This window comes from Schistocerca piceifrons, chromosome 1, assembly GCF_021461385.2.
Source record: "Schistocerca piceifrons isolate TAMUIC-IGC-003096 chromosome 1, iqSchPice1.1, whole genome shotgun sequence".
Classification (NCBI taxonomy): domain Eukaryota; kingdom Metazoa; phylum Arthropoda; class Insecta; order Orthoptera; family Acrididae; genus Schistocerca; species Schistocerca piceifrons.
Window position 1 is genome coordinate 939,689,867 of NC_060138.1, and position 19,614 is coordinate 939,709,480.

Genomic DNA, 19,614 nt, shown 5'->3' on the forward strand with positions numbered 1-19,614 from the left:
ACTTCTACGGTCGCAGGTTCGAATCCTGCCTCGGGCATGGATGTGTGTGATGTCCTTAGGTTAGTTAGGTTTAAGTAGTTCTAAGTTCTATGGGGCTGATGACCTCAGATGTTAGTGTTCAAGCCATTTGAACCATTTGTCTCATCGACCTACTCTTCCCTCCCATGATGTACGTGGGTTAATTTCTGTATGGCGTGTCCGAGTATCATGTCAATAACAATCTGTTTCTTCACTTGCTCTAACATTTGGCCTTAAATATAGCAACCTTAAGAAATTCTAACAACTCCCTTTAGCATTAGCTGCAATCAAGGTTAATAAATCTTTGGCACTAATGCCTAAAGTTCATCCGTATCTTCTAATACAAACAAAAATTTCGAATCATTAATCGAGTTATCGCGAGAAACTCCCGTTTCGGATTTGGCACTTTAGCAAACACGTTAACCTTCTCAATGTATTACATTGGTATAACTGGGTTGATTCTGGGTTCCCCATCCTCATTTCTGGTACTACCTTCTCCGCTACCCGATCCGAGCCTCTCGATTAAGTCATGTAAGTAATCCTCTACTTGTTCCATTTGTTGATGTGGCTTCTTGCCTCCGCTGGCCTCAGCTGTGCTCATAGCACAACACACTGGCCTTCAGCGTTCACTGCTGGACTAATGATGGTGGTCCAACCTCAGGAACTAATACATGCTTTTAAAGGCACCAATATGTTACTCAACATTTTACTGCTGCAAGCCGTTATCATAACCAGCACATCAATGACTTTTTTAAGCATATTAAGTTGTTCTGGTACTGCACTCTCATAATCGCTTCCTCGAATATGTAGTAGATTTCGCAGTTCACCCTCTTTGAGCAGATGTGGATATCATACTGTACGGGCACCCATACTGAAATATCAGAACGTGTTACAAAACAAATTCTAACTTACCAGCTCAATCTCAATCGGCTTTCAATCAGAACCATGTTCTGCAGCTACCAGCTGGACCGTAGTTTTAGAGGTGTGTTAATTGACGGGGTTCCGCTGAATATCATTTATTGAAACTTCCACTCGCGGAATGCTGAGTACTGGTGAAGGCTACAGTAGACAGTTCATTGTGACTTCGGTAACACCAGCCACCAACCCGTTAAAGCTTGGAAGTCTCCTCGAGCGGTATCTTGGAATATGCCTGGTTAAAATGTAATGTTCTAACTGTTCTAACATCCCCGTATCAGGAAAAAATGAACAGACATCGGGCAGGGGAATGGAACGTAGAATAATCTTCTGTTCAGTTCTCTATAATCAAATACCACGTAACTCCTCTCTGAGGCTTACTCACCGAAAAATAAGTGACGATATAAGGAGCACACTGGTAGCAAATAAGAAAACTGGTCATACAGCGGCTTCATTTTCTGCTTACCGTTACTTGATAAATGTTGAAACTATCCAAGAATTTCGCAAACTCCTGCTTTGTGTCCTGACCTCAGCCTTTTAGAGCGTGAAGTTTCATGACGTTCATCACTTTGATGCTCACAAAACAACAGATGCTAAACGACTGATGTTTACCGTTACACACACCATTGTAATACAGTCCTTTGAAACCGACAACTCAGAAAAGCCATGCGGAAGTGACAATCGCAAAAGCCGCAGATTAACGACGTGACCACGTACTCCAACCATTAATACTTTGCCCTATTGTGTCCGGGCCGCACAACGCTATTTACGCGATCAAAACGAGAGGGTTTAACTGGCACCAAGTCAAAGAGCCGGCAGGCAGCTCCTCGCTTCCGCCTTGCACCGGGTGTCCGCCACAGAGGGAGCTTCCGTGCCAGTCTAGAGGCTCTTTGTGCATCAGCGCCTCTCGAATCCGGCGCCGGCGTACGTACCACAAGAGCGATGGGCAGCATTTGGCGCAGTGCTTCTAACGACTCAGCCTACATTCTCCTCTGGTTTCGAACTTAATATTGGATGTTTTATAATAAAAATTACCTAAGGATGTCCAGCTGTTTTAATTTTCTCTCTTCCATTATAGAACGGTGGATCAGTATGGATAACATTTATCAGTATTGATAAATTTATACCGTATTTTAGGGAGCATAAGGCGGAAGTTTTTCTTCGAAAAGTTGCCTCCCAAATTCAGGTGCGGCCGATGCTCGAAATTAATGTAAAAATGTTCAGTGTTTGATTTAAAATCCCGCCAGTCTTAAAAATGACCATATATTCGACGCTGTTATTCCGAGAGGACTTACTTCACAGCTGAATCTCTTGACGTCTCGGTAAATAAACCATTCGAAGTGTATGTGAGAGAGGGATGGTACAAATGGTGGATGAAACCCAACATGAATTCACGCCGAAGGGAGCTTTAAAACGACCTACAATCAAATAAGTGCGTCAGTGGATATACCAGTCGTGGACTAGAGTGAGAGGAGACATTATTGTTATATCTTTCAGGGAGCGCTGCATAAGTAACTCTCTCGATAGCAGTGAATACCATCTTATAAATGAGGAGGATAACGATGACGACGAAGAGGAAAAAGGAGACGAAGAAGAAGAAAGTTCAGATGACGATTTTCAGGGATGTTAAAGATCAGTTCGGTTTTATAAACTAAGAAATTTTTTTGTGTCTTTTCAATCCCAAACATCCACTTTGAAAAATTAATGAATTACTGTGCTGGTAAACCTCTTACGTTATTTGATTTTCAAGCAGCTGAGCAGAACTGTACGTACTCAGACATTTCTCTCTTTATTTATTCTGATCAACACTAAACTGACACATAATATTTTTAGCGCAACGCAATCTGACTTTCAATAATCCCTACAAAAGAATGGCCCTGACTAACAATAACCTATACCTGTCATGAATCACTTATCTCACAAAAATGTTCGTTACTCAAGCTACTGCAATACAGCGTGCGCCAATACTGTGCAGATGAATAAAAGATTCTAACTACTGAAGGCACTAACTACTGATAGGCATAGTTAGCAAATGAAAGATTTTGATAGAGATCAAACAATGTATTAATAATGTTCAAAAGACATCATATATATATCTGTTCATGATATCCAATATTACAAATTTACTCTTTCTGATGGACACCCGTCCGGATCGTCCGCTCTCAAAATTCTGCCATCTCTATCCTCACATCCACCACTGCTGGCGGCTCACCTCCAACTGCGCAACGCTAAGCGCTGTTCACATCCAACTGCCCAACACTACAATAGCAAATATTCCAATAATGCAAACCAGCCACAGACTTCACACAGCACAGTCACTGATTTTCATATAGAGCGCTACATGGCGTTACCAACATAAAAACCTAAACAGCCTACTTACAAATCTAACCATAAAAATGGTAAAAAGTTATTTAAAAATGCTTAAAATTTAAAATGCATCTTATTGTCCGTAAAATACGGTATTTTTTATGTTTTCTTTTAATTATTATTCTAGTTAGCATTGTATAGCTGTGATATGTCACATTTCTCGTATTTAGTCGTGGCTTCTTCAGTTGTGCAATAATATCGGTTTGTCAAAAGCTGATGATAAGTTTCTGTTCGTAGATTCTGCACAGTAGATTAGATATTATTCTAGTTACTGAGGAATCATTCACGTAGGTGTAAGTCATAGGGTGGACGCCCCTTCTTTCAGATGGCTCCGTACACCACTGGGAGAGTGCCGAACTGCGCTGCTGTGCAAACTAATGCACAGAACCCGAGACTTCTGAGTACATAAAACGTGCTCCCAGGCAAGATGACCAGAAGATGTCAGCAAGGGGTTGGATTCCCTGTCATACGCTGGACAGCCCAAGAGAAATATTCCACGATCCTGAACAAACTTTACGCAAGACGGTATTCCGCTCTGCATGCCTTATTAAGGGACATGCTAAGTTCGATGAAAGGTACTTTCGGAGTAAGAATAATTGAACTGTTCAGAATTAACACAAGTGTGACCGCCGACATTGCGGCTATCGAGCGTACGGGGCGCAGTCGTCTGCAAGTAGTTGCTCACGTCGGCACCAATGATGCCTGTCGCTTGGGTTCTGAGGCGATCCTCAGTTCGTACAGGCGTCTGGCTGATTTGCGATATTGGGTGGGGGATTGTAGGACGTCCCTAGATAGGTCAGCGGTCCACTACACAAAGGAAGCGGCTACTCAGGTAGCAGAGTACTTGTGGCGTGCACATGGGGGTTTTTTAGGCTAGGCAGTAGTGCGAGGTGTCCTGATGAACACTTACCAGTCGACGTGCAGGCAGGGAAATCAGGACGCGCTCAGTGTAAAGACATTTCAGCAATCAAGATATTAGCAGTAAATTTTCAGAGTGTTTGGAATAAAGTTCCAGAATTTACTGCCCTCCAGGAAGCGGAGGAAGTGCGCTTGCCTACAATGCAGGCAGGTGGGGGCCTCACGGCGCTCGGCTGTTGGGTGTGCATTGTAGCACAGACACCTCTGGCAGCGCAGGGACTGAGGAGGGGAACGGGAGGGGTCGACCTTATAGCGCTGGTTGAAGAGGAGGGCACCTTCCTTCAGGAGACGGTCAATGGAGGGGGCATCCTTGAAGAAAACCTGCATAAGGTGGATGGGGCGGGCCGAATTGAAAATGCGGCGGACCGCCCGCATCTCCAGCGTGGGATGCGCCTTGAGCTCCGCCAATACCTCCTCCTCCGTGATCGACAGACTGAGCCGAGTGATCACGGCGGTGAGGGTCGACAGGCGACGCGGGGGTTGGTTTTGGTGGGTAGGAGATGGAGAAGGAGCAGGGGTGAGGGAGGTGTTGGGGCCAAAATGGGTGATGGGGAGCCAGGAGAGGATGTCCGGGCCTCGAGAAGGGAAGGATCGAGACGGGAGAGGAGGTATTTGTATAAAGAGGGGGGAAGGAGGAGGAGGTGGAGGGAGCAGGGCCAGTCGGGGAGACATCCATGGCATCCTGGGGGGGGCAGGCGAAGGAGGATGTGGCGGGTCCTTTTTGGGAGGAGAGGAGGTGGTGGTGCCACTAGGGGTTTAACGGCGACAGAAGGGTGGGTGGTGACATGAGGGACAGGAGCTATAGGGAGGTGGCGGCAAGGGGCAGGTCCCGGCGTGGACGCAGCAGTTGGCGCCGGAGACGGTGAAGGCGACGGCGACGGCGACGGTGGTGGCGGTGATGGCGAAGGCGATGGGGAGAGTTGGGCATGGGCAGTGGCCCGATGGGCCGCCACCCTAGCAGGAGCTGCAGTGACAGGCTGGGGGAGTGGGGGGAAAAGATCAGAGGGAGAGGAGCGGGAGGAAGAAGCTGGAGAGGGGGCGACAAAGAGCGAAGGCGAAGGGGAGTGAGGAGAGGAGGAATGGAAAGAGGGGGGTGTGACTGGGCACACCATGTAATGGTGGTGGTGGCGGCGGAGGGGGAAGTATAAACTATGACTGCGGTGGTAGTGGTGGTGGGGGCTGACATGACGACAGGGATAAACAAAAATGCACAGGACGAAAAGGAAAGGAAAAAACTGGGGACAGATGAAGACGAAGACGAAGACGAAGACGAAGACGGATGAAGACGAAGACGGATGAAGACGAAGACGGATGAAGACCAGAGTCCCACGCTGCTGGCGCTGGCGCTGACGCCGACGACGGCTGGCAGGAATGCCGCAGCTGCTGCTGCTGCTGCTGGCACGGCCGGGGCCGGGGCCAGGGCCACTGCTGCTGCTGCTGCCGCTGCAGCTGCTGCTGCCGCTGCAGCTGCTGCTGCTGCTGGAGGGCTGACTGGCTGGCTGGCTGGCTGGCTGGCTGGACTGCTGCTGCTGGAGGGATGGCTGGCTAGACCGCTGCTGCTGGCCGGAACCGCTGCTGCTGCTGCTGCTGCTGCTGCTGCTCGGCTGGACCGCTGCTGCTCGGCTGGACCGCTGCTGCTCGGCTGGACCGCTGCTGCTCGGCTGGACCGCTGCTGCTTGGCTGGCTGGCTGGCTGGCTGGCTGGCTGGCACCTGAAAACCTAGCGCTTCGATTAGTGCTGGAATGGCACAATCAAAGGGCGGTATCCTTGCGGAGTACCGCCGGAGATGTTCGTCAGAACCTGCAACAAGTTAATATTATAATGCGTTAGTAAATTATATTAGGTATGGTCATCCTACAGGATGCAATGTATAGTACTTACATAAATTATTATTTAAATGTTTGCCTAAAACAGGCCATGTCCTAAGTCAACTTCATAAAACTTGATGCATAACCATAAGGTTTTGTCACTTCTATTAAACCAACTGTATAAATTCACTTTAAGCCTGTTGTATGGGCCTTGTTGTGTGACCAGAGACTGCGGACCACGAGGGCTTTGTGGTCTGCCCCACAGAGGGCGGCACGCATGCGCAAGATGTGTAGAGTGAAACTTTTACTACGCACGCGTCAGATAACCTTTTTGCTATGAATTAATTTTATATTTTACTATTGTAAGTTAATTACAGCATCCAGCATGACTACGTTTTACATTCTACTACACAGCTTTCTAAACTGACCAACAAATCTCGTATGAACATCTGTAGGAAAGGATGTATTATTACAGAAACTGTGAGGTCACGTGCATTATGAATTATTGTTAACCTAGTATAGGTTGGAAGCCTTCGAAGTATGCCCCATTTTTTAGATACAGTTGATCGTTCAGTAAATTGCCTCTATCTGAAATTAGGTGTGCATAAATTTGTAGTTCCTCAAGCGTGTCGAGTCTATATCCCTTAACTTCATGATGTAGTAGCTCTATGTCACGTAATGATTTAGGTGTATGAGCCATTTGCACCAGATGTTCCGCAAAGGCTGATCCCCGTGTTCCTACGCCCTTTGTTGGAAGATGTTCTTTAAACTTTACTGCTATAGCTCTGCCTGTTTGACCTATGTAATAACATGGGCAATCATCACACATAATCTTGTAAATGCCTGATTTCGCTGACTTGTAACCGTCTTTTTCAAGGGAATGAACCAAATTTTGCTTTAAACTATTACTCGTCGAGTAGGAAATTTTAAAACCTGAATTTTTCAACAGCCGCCCTATCTTGTAGGAGACATTACCTATATAAGGAGCCGACAACCATTTCTTGGTCTGATCTTGGGTTTGAGTATTTGTGTTTACTAAAGTCGTTGTCCTTTTTCGCGTTTTCTTATGATATAACTGCCTCACTATCTTTGGATCATAGCCATTATTCTGTGCAATACTCTCGAGAAGTTGTAATTCTTTTTCGAGGTTGACATCTGACAACGGAATAGAAATCGCCCGATGGATACTAGAATAGAAAAACGCCATTTTATGCGCTTGGGGGTGGGTTGAATCGGCCGGAATGATGTTGTCTGAATAAGTTGCCTTCCGGAATATGTTGAACTCTATTTTAGCATCTTTAATAGTCAACGTTAAATCAAGATAATTTAGTGATCTGTCAGCTGATTCCAATTATTTTTTCATGTAGATTGTTAAACGTTGGGAAAATTTGCTCTATTCCTTCTGGAGAATTATTAACCAATAGAAGAATGTCATCCACGTATCTCGCATAAAATATGATGATGTTCACTAATTCCGGGTAATTTTGGAAAAAAACCAATTCGAGAGAAATTATAAAAATTTCGGACATGATACATGCATGTGGACTCCCCATAGCTAAGCCACATGGCTGTGAATATAATTTTTTATTGAATGAAAAATAATTGTATTTAAGAGCAGCTCTAAGAAGTAACATTAGCTCATCAATTTCTATGGTGGATAATTTTTTGTGGTACCTTAAGTTTTGTTCTATAATGTTCAAGGTTTGATCCACCGGTACATTTGTGTACAAGCTAATGATGTCAAATGACACCAATTTGGTGTTTTCGGAACATGTTACGGTTTTAAGTCTGTTGGCTAGTTCCACTGAATTTTTAATCAAAAATTATTTTGAAACACGAAATATTCTTTAATTTTATAATGTAAATGTCTCGCTAATTTATGATAAGCACTATTGGTACTATCGACAATAGGGCGGAGCGGATGGGAAATTTTGTGGAGCCTAAATTGACTCCTTAGCGTCGGGGGCTTGGGGTTCATGTTTATCAATGCCTTTTTTTCTATATTCTCCGATCAACTTCTTAGTATTGCTAAGACTCGCTCTAATATCCCTCTGTATGGTGGGCGTTGGGTCTACCTCTAGTGGTACGATGCCATTCTCTTCAAAGAACATTTCCGTTTCCTGAATATATTCCTTTTTTAGTAGAAACGATAATCGTATTCCCCTTATCGGCCTTAGTTATTAGGCTTTATTATTTCTTAGTTTTTCGTTAATGTTTTTAACATTGCACATATCTTTCGTGAACGTATTACTGCCTAGACACTCTTTCTGTGTTATTTTACAAGCATCGTAAGCAAGCCTCGTTTTGATACTTTTATCTACTTTACCGCTATCAAGGCCAACCTTAAGATCCACTACCAACTTCCGAAGATTTTGAGGGGTCAAACTAGGTCCTATATTATATTTGAAACCTTTACTTAATTTATTTTCGTCCTCTGTGAAAATGATATCTGTTTTATTTACAACGTGTTGATGAAACACAGACTGGGCAGCCTCCCTTTTACGCGCATTTTGGGATACACCGGAATTAACTCGACTAATTAATTTCTTAAACTTTTTGTCATGTCGCTGAGCAATTTCCATTTTACGATTATCTAACCACAAGTTGACATGTAACCAGAAGCCATCTATCTGAAAATTGGAGTTATCTCTAAAGGTTTTAGACAAAAATAATTGGAGGTCATATGATTCAGCGTTGAGGTTATCTTTTTTCATGTAAAGTTCCACCGTTCTTTCAACAAATATTTGCTGTATCAATTTCCGTTTAAAAAAATAGACGACTTATTGCACATTTTACTGTTTAAAAACCATTAACAAATTCCGGGATTACGTTGCAAAATTTACATTGTTTAATAAAAGTGATGGCCATACCTGTTTGCAGATCTTATGCATAACATCTACATACTTATTAGCTGCTTTCTGGGCCTCGGCTGGCACGAATTTCATAATTTTTAACATTTTTATGCAGCGACAGCAACTGATATTGTTTATATTAGAATATACAGCCTACAGTTGCAAGTAAACTTTTCACTTACCTAGGTTTCAACGTTATTAATAACGTCTTCTTCAGAACCTGCAACAAGTTAATATTATAATGCGCTAGTAAATTATATTAGATATGGTCATCCTAAAGGATGCAACGTATAGTACTTACATAAATTATTATTTAAATGTTTGCCTAAAACAGGCCTTGCCCTAAGTCAACTTCATAAAAGTTGATGCATAATCATAAGGTTTTGTCATTTCTATTAAACCAACTGTATAAATTCACTTTAAGCCCGTTGTATGGGCCTTGTCGTGTGACTAGAAACTGCGGACCGCGAGGGCTTCGCGGTCTGCCCCACAGAGGGTGGCGCGCATGCGCAAGACGCATAGAGTGAAACTCTTACTACGGATGCGTCAGATAACCTTTTTGCTATGAATTAGTTTTATATTTTACTATTGTAAGTTAATTACAGTATCCAGCATGACTACGTTTTACATTCTACTACAGAGCTTTCTAAACTGACCAACAAATCTCGTACGAACATCTGTAGGAAAAGATCTATTATTACAGAAACTGTGAGCTCACATGCACATCTCCGGCGGTAATTGGAAGGATGCCGCCCTTCGATTGGCCTTTCGGTTCTAATCGAAGTGTTAAGTATATTGCAGGAGCCGTCCAGCCAGCAGCCAGCAGACTGCAGCCAGCGTCCAGCAGCGGTCCCAGCCAGCGTCCAGCAGCCAGCAGCGGTTCCTGCCAGTGGCCAGCAGCCAGCACCCTGCAGCCAGCGTCCAGCAGCGGTCCCAGCCAGCGTCCAGCAGCCGTCCAGCCAGCAGCCAGCAGCGGTTCCTGCCAGTGGCCAGCGGCAGTTCCAGCCGGCAGCCAGCGTCCAGCATCCAGCAGCGTTCCCAGCCAGCAGCAGCAGCAGCAGCAACCAGCGTCCACACCGGCCAGCCAGCTGGGTCGCCTCCCCCGCCAGCAGCAGCAGAATGGGGCTTCGGCCCCAGTCTCCTTCATCATTCTCTGTCCCTTTTACTTTGTGTCTCTCGTCGCCTTGTCCATCCCTCGTTTGCTTCTTTGTCCTGTCCTGTGTCATTCCCCTTATCGTAATGTCGACCCCCACCACCACCACTACTGCCACCACCACTGCCATCATATACACATCCCCATCCACCGCCGCCACTGCTATCACGTGGTGTGCCCCATCACCGCCCCCTCAATCCATCCCCCCACTCCTCACACTCCCATCTCCTTCACTATTTGTCGTCCCATCCCCGGCTCCTCCCTCCCGTGCCTCCTCTGATCCCTTCCCTCCACTCCCTCCCTCTGCTCCTTCCGTTTCTGCGGCCCCCACTAGGGTGGTCGCCCATGCTCAACTCTCCCCTTCGCCTTCATCATCATCATCATCATCATCACCATCGCCTTTGCCATCGTCCTCACCATCTCCGGCGCTGACTCCAGCACCAGGATCTGCCACTCCCCGCCACATTCCAGTCTCTCCCATCTCTCACACCTCCTCCACCGCTGTCAAGCGCCCCAGTGGCACCCCTGCCTCCTCTACTCCCAAAAAGGCTCTGCCTCGTCCCCCAACCTCAGCCCATGATGCCATGGATATCTCCCCACCTGTCCCTGTCCCCTCCCTCTTGTCCTCCTCCACCCCCTCCTCCTACTGTTACCTCTTCTCCCGTCCTGATCCCTCCCATCTTGAGGCCCGGAACCTCACCCTCTTCCTTCGCCAGAATTTTCCTGGTTTCCTCATCTCCCTCCTCACTCCTCACTGTGATTCGGTCCTCATCTCCTCCCCCAGCCCTACCATCCACACAGATCTCCTTTCCCACATCCCTGTCACCCGCTTTGGCCCTAATGCCTCCCTCACCCCTGCTCCTTCCCCGCCTCCCTCCCACCAACCCCAACCCCCGCGTCGCCCACCGACCCTTACTGCCATGATCACTCAGCTTAGTCTGGCGATCATGGAGGAGGAGGTGTTGGCAGAGCTCAAGGTGCATCCCCATCTGGAGGTGTGTGCGGTTCACCACATCCATAACTCAGCCGGCCCCACCCGCCTTATGTGGGTCTTTTCCAAACACGCCCCTTCCATAGACCGTCTCCTGAAGGAGGGTGCCCTTCTCTTTCACCAACGCTACCAAGCTGACCCTTCCCATTCCCCTCCTCAATCCCTCCACTGCCAAAGGTGCTTGCAGTATAATGCACACCCGACATCTGAGTGCCGCGAGGCCCCCACCTGCCCGCACTGTAGGCAAGCCCACTTTTTATGGCAGTGCCCCAATCTCCAGTCCCCCCCTCCTGTAATACCTGTAACCTCCCTCATCCTACTTATTCCCAGAAACGTAAGGCCTGACCCCCTTCTACCACTCCTGAACTCACTGTTCCTGTCTGCCCTCTGGACGCCCCCACCCCTCCCGGCAATTCCCTTTGCCCACCCCCTACCGCTGAGGACATCATCAGATTCCTCACCATCGTCCTCCAAAAGGTTCACCCGTTCCAGCGCCCCCACACCCTCCAACAGATATCCCTCGCCACACGTTCCGTTTTCCACTTAAAAATGTGTGCCACCTACTCCAACAGCCAGGCCCATTTCACCTTCCGTCTTGACACCCTTGTCTAAATCCCTGTCATGGTGCGACAGCACCGTATCCTTTTCAACAACATCCGCTCCCTTCCTGCCAACAAGAACCTCTTCCTGCACACCCTTGCCACCCACCACGTGGATGCCTTCCTCCTCAATTAAACCTTCCTCCAACCCCACCATAACATCCACACTTTGCTCTACCTCCTTCACTGCTCCGATAATCCCCTCCCGATTGCGTGTGGCGGAGTTGCCATTGGTCACCACTGCCGGATCCCAGTTCGGCTCCAACCTCTCCTTCTCGACCCCACTGCACACCTGATGCTTAGTCTCTTCTTCCCTGGCCTTACCGTCACCTGCGCCACTGCCTAACGCCCCTCTTCCCTTCGACTTCCTCTCCCACATTGACCGTATTTTCTCCTCCTACATGATCGCCGCAGACCTCAACATCCATAGTCGTTCCGCCGCCCAGTTACGGCGGTGGCATTGGTTCCTCTCCTCCCTTCAAGGCGACCTCATCCCCATTCCCCAGCACACCCGTCCTGAATCCAACTTCACTCCCGATGTTATCCTTTCCTCCCCTACCTCCTTGGCCACATAACGGTGGATGTCATGGAGCCTATTGGTAGCGACCATCTCCCTGTCCTCCACACCGCGTATGGCATTCCGGTCTCCTCTTCAAGCTCCAAACCTTCGCCCTTCCCATTAACTACGTCCGTCTGATCGGCTCCTTTCTCTCCCACCGTCCTTCCTACGTCACCATCCATAACACGGATTCCTAGACCTTTTTTCCCTCCACTGGTGTGCCCCAAGGCTCCGTCCTCTCTCCCCTTCTGTATCTTTTATATATGGCGGACATGCCACCGCCGTCACCCCCTGTCCACCTTCTCCAATTTGCCGATGACACCGCCTTCCTTGCCCTTGCCCCCACCCTGCAGCACTCCCAACACCTTCTCCACTCCCATCTTCACCGGTTCACTGCTTGGTGCAACCAGTGGTTGCTCAAGGTCAATCCCTCCAAAACCCAGGCGATCATTGTAGGCAAAACCACCCCTTCCTTCCGCCTCCTTGATTTCTATCTCACCATCTATGGCCGTCCTATCGTCCTCACCCCCACCCTTAAGTACCTTGGCGTCACCCTCGATCGTCGACTCTCCTGGACCCCCCGTCTCTGGACAATCCAAGCCAATGCACGCTCCCGGCTCCATCTCCTCAAGCTCCTTTCCATCCGTACGTGGGGTCTGGACGCCTCCACCACCGTCCACACCTATAAATCCCTCATCCGCCCTATCCTTTGTTATGCCCATCCGGCCTGGATCTCCGACCCCCCCTACCTTTTATAAATCCCTTAAAAATCTTGAACGGCATGCTCTCCGCCTCGCCTATCGCATCCGTCTTCCCTCCCCCATGCGGATCCTGTACGATCTCATTCCATTCCCCCCCACCTCCTCCTTTTCCTTGAAAGGATACGCATCCTGTACACCTCCCGCAAACTCAATCCTCCTCACCTGCTTGTCTCGCCCATCCTCTCCCACCCCCACCTGGTGCTGCACCTGTATTCCCACGTCTCACCCGGTCTCCATCTCTCCATCCTCCTTACCCTCTCCCAAGGTGGCTTCTGCCAGCTCCCCCTCCCTGATGATGTCCTCCTCCCCTCCATCTACCCCTCCTATCAACTTCGATCCTCCCCCCACCAATTTCTGTGTCCTTTCCTTTAGGCACCTTCCCTCCCTTCTCTTTCCTTTTCCCCATCCCATTCCTCCACCCCTCTTCCCCCGGGCTTCCCCTCCCCCTTCCTCCCTTTCCCCTATCTCCCCTGCCCATGGCATCTGCTCTCCCCTCTCCCTCTCCCACCCCCCCTCCTCCTCTCTTGACAGGTCCACGGACTCGTACACGGTTAGTGACCTTTTGCGCGCCGGAGATCAACGCCTAGTGTTTCTGTGTGTGCTGTCGTTTTGTGCTTAAGTGGTTCAGCGTTATTCGTTTTGTCCACTTACGTTCACGTGTGACAATTTTCGTCAATGTATGTGTCCAGGTGTCTGAACAAATTTTAGCTTGGACTCTATGCCCGTGAACGGCTCCCTGTGTTTTAAAAAGTGTTTGTCTCCGTTTATATGTCCAGCATAATTTTTTCTCTGAATGTCTTCATTTGTATCTTTTGTGTTTCTCTGAGGCCAAAGAGCGGCGTAGTATGCTGCTGCTGGCCTGCCTGTAAACAGGTTTAAAAATAACAATAAAGAAAAAAAAAGTCACATGCATTATGAATTATTGTAAACCTAGTATAGGTTGGAAGCCTTCGAGGTATGCCCTATTTTTAAGATACAAATAGGGAGAATAAGAACAGGCAAAAGTTAGTAGAGATTTGTGCTGGTGAAAAAAGGCCGATGCGCGAAGCATACAACCACTACCTCCATCATACCTTAGCAAAAGATCTTGCTGATAACCCAAGGAAATTCTGGTCTTACGTAAAATCAGTAAGCTGGTCGAAGGCTTCCATCCAGTCACTCACTGATCAGTCTGTCCTGGCAACGGAAGACAGCAAAACGAAAGCTGCAATTTTAAATTTAGCATTTGAGAAATCTTCCACGCAGGAGGATCGTACAAACATACCACCGTTTGAGTCTCGTACAGATTCCCGTATGGAGGACATAGTGATAGACGTCCCTGGGGTTGTGAACCAGCTGAAAGGGTTGAAAATAAATAAATCGCTAGGTCCTGATGGGATTCCAATCGGTTTTACAGAGAGTACTCTACTGCATTGGCTCCTTACTTAGCTTGCATTTATCGCGAATCACTTGCTCAACGTAAAGTCCCGAGCGACTGGAAAAAGCGCAGGTGACGCCTGTATATAAGAAGGGTAGAAGGACGGATCCTCAAAATTACAGAACAGTATCCTTAACATCGGTTTGTTGCAGGATTCTCAGTTCGAAAATAATGAATTTCCTTGAGACAGAGAAGTTGCTGTCCATGATTCAATACGGCTTTAGAAAGCATCGCTCCTGCGAAACGCAACTCGCCCTTTTTTCACATGATATCTTTCGAACCATGGATGAAGGGTATCAGACGGATGCCATATTCCTTGACTTCCGGAAAGCGTTTGACTCGGTGCCCCACTGCAGACTCCTAACTAAGGTACGAGCATATGGGATTAGTTCCCAAATATGTGAGTGGCTCGAAGACTTCTTAAATAATAGAACCCAATACGTTGTCCTCGATGGTGAGTGTTCATCGGAGGTGAGGGTATCATCTGGAGCGCCCAAGGAAAGTGTGGTAGGTCCACTGTTGTTTTCTATTTACAAAAATGTTTCAAATGGCTCTGAGCACTGTGGGACTCAACTACTGAGGTCATTAGTCCCCTAGAACTTAAAAATGGCTCTGAGCACTATGGGACTCAACATCTTAGGTCATAAGTCCCCTAGAACTTAGAACTACTTAAACCTAACTAACCTAAGGACATCACACACACCCATGCCCGAGGCAGGATTCGAACCTGCGACCGTAGCAGTCCCGCGGTTCCGGACTGCAGCGCCAGAACCGCTAGACCACCGCGGCCGGCCCCTAGAACTTAGAACTAGTTAAACCTAACTAACCTAAGGACATCACAAACATCCATGCCCGAGGCAGGAATCGAACCTGCGACCGTAGCGGTCTTGCGGTTCCAGACTGCAGCGCCTTTATCAGCACGGCCACTTCGGCCGGCTTTCTATTTACATGAATGATCTTTTGGATAGGGTGGATAGCAATGTGCAGTGTTTGCAGATGATGTTGTGGTGTACGGGAAAGTGTCGTCGTTGAGTGACTGTAGGAGGACACAAAATGACTTGGACATGATTTGTGATTGGTGTAAAGAATGGCAGCTAACTCTAAATATAGACAAATGTAAATTAATGCAGATGAATAGAAAAAAGAATCCCGTAATGTTTGAGTACTCCGTTAGTAGTGTAGCGCTTGACACAGTCACGTCGATTAAATATTTGGGCGTAACATTGCAGAGCGATATGAAGTGGGACAAGCATGTAATGGCAGTTGTGGAGAATGCGGATAGTCGTTTTCGGTTCATTGGTAGAATTTTGCCAAGATGTGGTTCATCTGTAAAGGAGACCGCTTATAAAACACTAATACGACCTATTCTTGAGTACTGCTCGAGCGTTTGGGATCCCTATCAGGTGGGATTGAGGGAGGATATAGAAGCAATTCAGAGGCGGGCTGCTAGATTTGTTACTGGAAGGTTTGATCATCACGCGAGTGTTACGGAAATGCTTCAGGAACTCGGGTGGGAGTCTCTGGAGGAAAGGAGGCGTTCTTTTCGTGAACCGCTACAGAGGAAATTTAGTGAACCAGCATTTGAGGCTGACTGCAATACAGTTTTACTGCTGCCAACTTATATTTCGCGGAAAGACCACAAATATAAGATAAGAGAGATTAGGGCTCGTACAGAGGCATGTAGGCAGTCATTTTTCCCTCGTTCTGTTTGGGAGTGGAACAGGCAGAGAAGATGCTAGTTGTGGTACGAGGTACCCTCCGCCACGCACCGTATGGTGGATTTCGAAGTATGTATGTAGATGTAGATGTAGATGGCCAAAGCAACGTTGCATCTCAGAGAGTGGTAAAGAAATGGCGAGGAACGCTCTCATCAGTAACGCAGACAAGTCTGCAGCAGTGTAACATTGTACCTTCGAAGGATACGCTTTCATCTTTGAAGATGCAAAGAGGTACGTCGGGCTAAATATTTCCTCGATTCCACGATCAAGGAAACGAGAGAAGTAAGAATCCATGAAAATAAAGTCGACACAGACAGCAGCTTTCATCTCAGCTTGGGACGGCGTAATAAAAAATATTCAGCAGGAGCTTTCTTTGATTAAAGCGTCAGCAATGGACAGGACGGACTGGCGTCACCGCTACACGACGACATGTCCATGTTAATTTGGTTTCCCAGTATACACACCTTTTTATCTGGTTATACGCTATTTTTAATATAACTTTGGCCGTAGATGGAAATGATTCCAGATATCCGCTGCTACTGTTTCCATTACATCTCCAGCTTACTTTAAACTGGTGTCTATGTTTGATATATTCATACTTTTCAGTTGAAATATAATAGTATTATAGTACGGCGATGCAGTTGTTGCAGACTGGAAAGGACGAATCCATTGGTAGGCTTTTTAATTTAAATTAATGCAAGGCAAAGCCTCGATTTCATGAAATTTTATTATCTCTGCATTAGGTATCGTAGACATTATTCCTGTTCAGAAATCGATTGAATCCACTTTCAGGCTTGCATCATTATAATACATGCTTTTAGCGAGGTTCCTGAGTCAGTCACCCTGTTTTATTCTAATATCTATGTGTACAACTTAGTACAGATTATTGTGGTCTTGACCCAAAAGTCATGGTTGTACACTTGTTATAACTGAAGGGATTATGTCAATACGGTTTGATCTTGGTGAACCTAATTAATTGCCCAAATGCACATTTCACATGTTGCAAGAGATATGTATGGTATGTTGGTTGGAGCAGGTCTTTATCTAACAGAACCATTTGTTTGCTTCTTTTACCGTTCGCTTCACTGATATAATTTTATAAAAGTTAAGAAACCAACAACAAGTATTTGTCAATCTTTCTGTATGACAATAAATAACCAGTATATCAACTAATGAACGTGACAAAAAGCAATGTGCTCTTTCCTTAACTGTATCTGAGCTATCAAGTAAAGAACGTTAACTACTGGGTTTCAGTCCAAATATAACACCAAAATAGCGGTCTCCGACCTTGAACATTGTCTGTACGTTATTTATGGAAATGCAGCTGGGATTGCGTACTTTTAACGGACATTCGGTGATGATAGTAACTGAACAGCATACATGAAAAGATCGAAATTACTGGAAGGAAAACTTGTTGTCAAGGAATTTTCTAGGTGGTTATCAGTGTACGTATTTAGCCAACACATATCATTCTCATACTTCTATATCCATTCTCTAAAGAAGGATGCAGTCTTAGGAGGATTACACTGACATAGCTAGTCACACAGTACAGTCTTATAACATTGAAATATTTGTGGGAAGAGAATACAGCTGTAACACCACAAGCGATGTTTCACAGCTACTACATCTACAGTACTACATGTGCCGGTCAAATGTATTTTTAATACACGTAGTGGCGAAAAGTAATTTCAGTGCTAGCCAATGTGTGATTTAGGTTTCCAGAACATTAAACGACTATTTCATTTTACGTCATGGTTGTATTATGATCACAGTCACCTGTTCGACTTCGGCGATGAGCCGTTTTCAAGCGCTTAATTATATTGCGTCCTTGTACCTATACACAGTCACCTTTGAGGCGTTGTACATACTTATATGACGCAAGCACGTACATTGCATACAGCCGCACAGGGTGGCCGTTTTCAGTTACAAGGATATAATATAAATAAGCATTTCAAAATGGTACATCGCTGAAATCGGCTGATGGTGTCAAACGTACAACTGTGACCATAATACAGTCAAGTTTGTAAAATGGAAGTGTGTTTCAATAAATTTGTGGCTGTGGCAGCCGCGAAATCAAAGTTAAAGAACTACGAAAGTGTTTTCCGTTATTAATTTAAAAGTACCATTTTCCTCCCATAGCAAAAAAATCTCTGCACGTGTTACACAGTTGTTCATAAATCGTTTGAAATGATGCGGAACCGTAACTAGCAAACGTAAATTACGTGCGAGATCAATTATCTCTTTCCTGCATTAATGAGAGGGAATTTGAATTTGTGCCCTCTAACAAATACCTGGGATTAAAGTCAAACAGTCAACGCATGCGTAGCGTTGGCAAAACCAACAGTACGTAAAAAAGCTGCTGCGTGGACATCAGCTAGCGAAGTTTAAGAACGGATGTGGTACGAGGCTAACGTCACGGCAGACTATTACGTGCGGCTGTGTGTGTGCGTTTATGATGTGTGTTCTGTGTGTGTGTGTGTGTGTGTGTGTGTGTGTGTGTGTGTGTGTGTGTGTGTGCAAAATGACAGAACGACAGGAAGAAGTCACTACAAGCTATTGGTTTTGCATTCTCAAATAATGTACGGTTTCACGCACTAGGCAAAATAAGCTCTAAGTAGCGAAAAGATGTGTTTTGGGCAGAGCTAGTTATTGAAAGAAGAAATAAGTGACCGATAAAAAAAGATTTGCTTCCATCACCATCAGCAACGTGACATGTTCACTTAATTTAACTTTTGTTTTCGAGTAGTCTTTTCGTCTCATGAGTTGTGTCTTCTATTTACGTTGGACATTTTCCGTTTGACATGATAGAATATGAGTTCGGTTTATAATTTGCCTATTATAAATGCTGACTCTTCTCTGAGTCTCTGCTCTTAGTCATGCCTAAGATAAATAAATATGTATCTTTAACAGTTTGTACACAGGATGTCCTAAATCTCTAAAGTAACAAACAATTTATGCACACAATAGGGGAACTCAACCAAGTGTGTTGAGATACACAAACCATGCTCTTAAAATGTTTAACGCGGTACAGTCTGTGAACGAGCAATGAGACCGGAGACATGTTTGGTGTTCACAGCATGTAGCTGCAGCATATTATTGTACGTAAGCAGTATGTCTGTTATTTGAAAGAATGATGTTTTATGTACAGACTATATAGGACAGGAGCTCTCTATAGAAATACTTTCAGTTATATGGACAAGTTAAAATACGACAAGTTAAAATACCTCAAAGAGCTTTTGTTGATTTTTTAAGTTGTTTCATTTCCTGATGCAACAGGTGATATTAGCAGGAAATTGACGATTGTTTAGTTTCCTGCACGTAGTGTACCATTCATGTGTCATTTAAAACATGTGACGAGGTGGGGTATGTGTGATGCCTATCCTGTGGAGGTTGAGACCGGCGGTATGACCGCCACAAGTCAACTTTGTAAATCAAAATCTTGTGGTGGAAGGAAGGGCATTATGTGAGGTAGACGGGGCTAATTGTGCAGAGTATGGTGCCAGTGACCTGTTTTCCCATCCGCAAGCTGTGGCCTGAT

General features: G+C 46.0%; 1 protein-coding gene across 1 annotated transcript in view; it reads right to left on the bottom strand.

The window, feature by feature from the left end:
- Positions 1–5,763: 5,763 nt before the first annotated feature.
- LOC124776711 overlaps positions 5,764–19,614 on the bottom strand; it is an 80,095-nt gene continuing 66,244 nt past the window's right edge. Inside the window, exons 2-3 of the mRNA XM_047251828.1 lie at positions 5,997–6,018; positions 5,764–5,929 (exon numbers count right to left, since the gene is read on the bottom strand). Coding sequence (XP_047107784.1) covers positions 5,764–5,929; positions 5,997–6,018 — 188 coding nt within the window. The remainder of the gene's footprint in view (positions 5,930–5,996; positions 6,019–19,614) is intronic.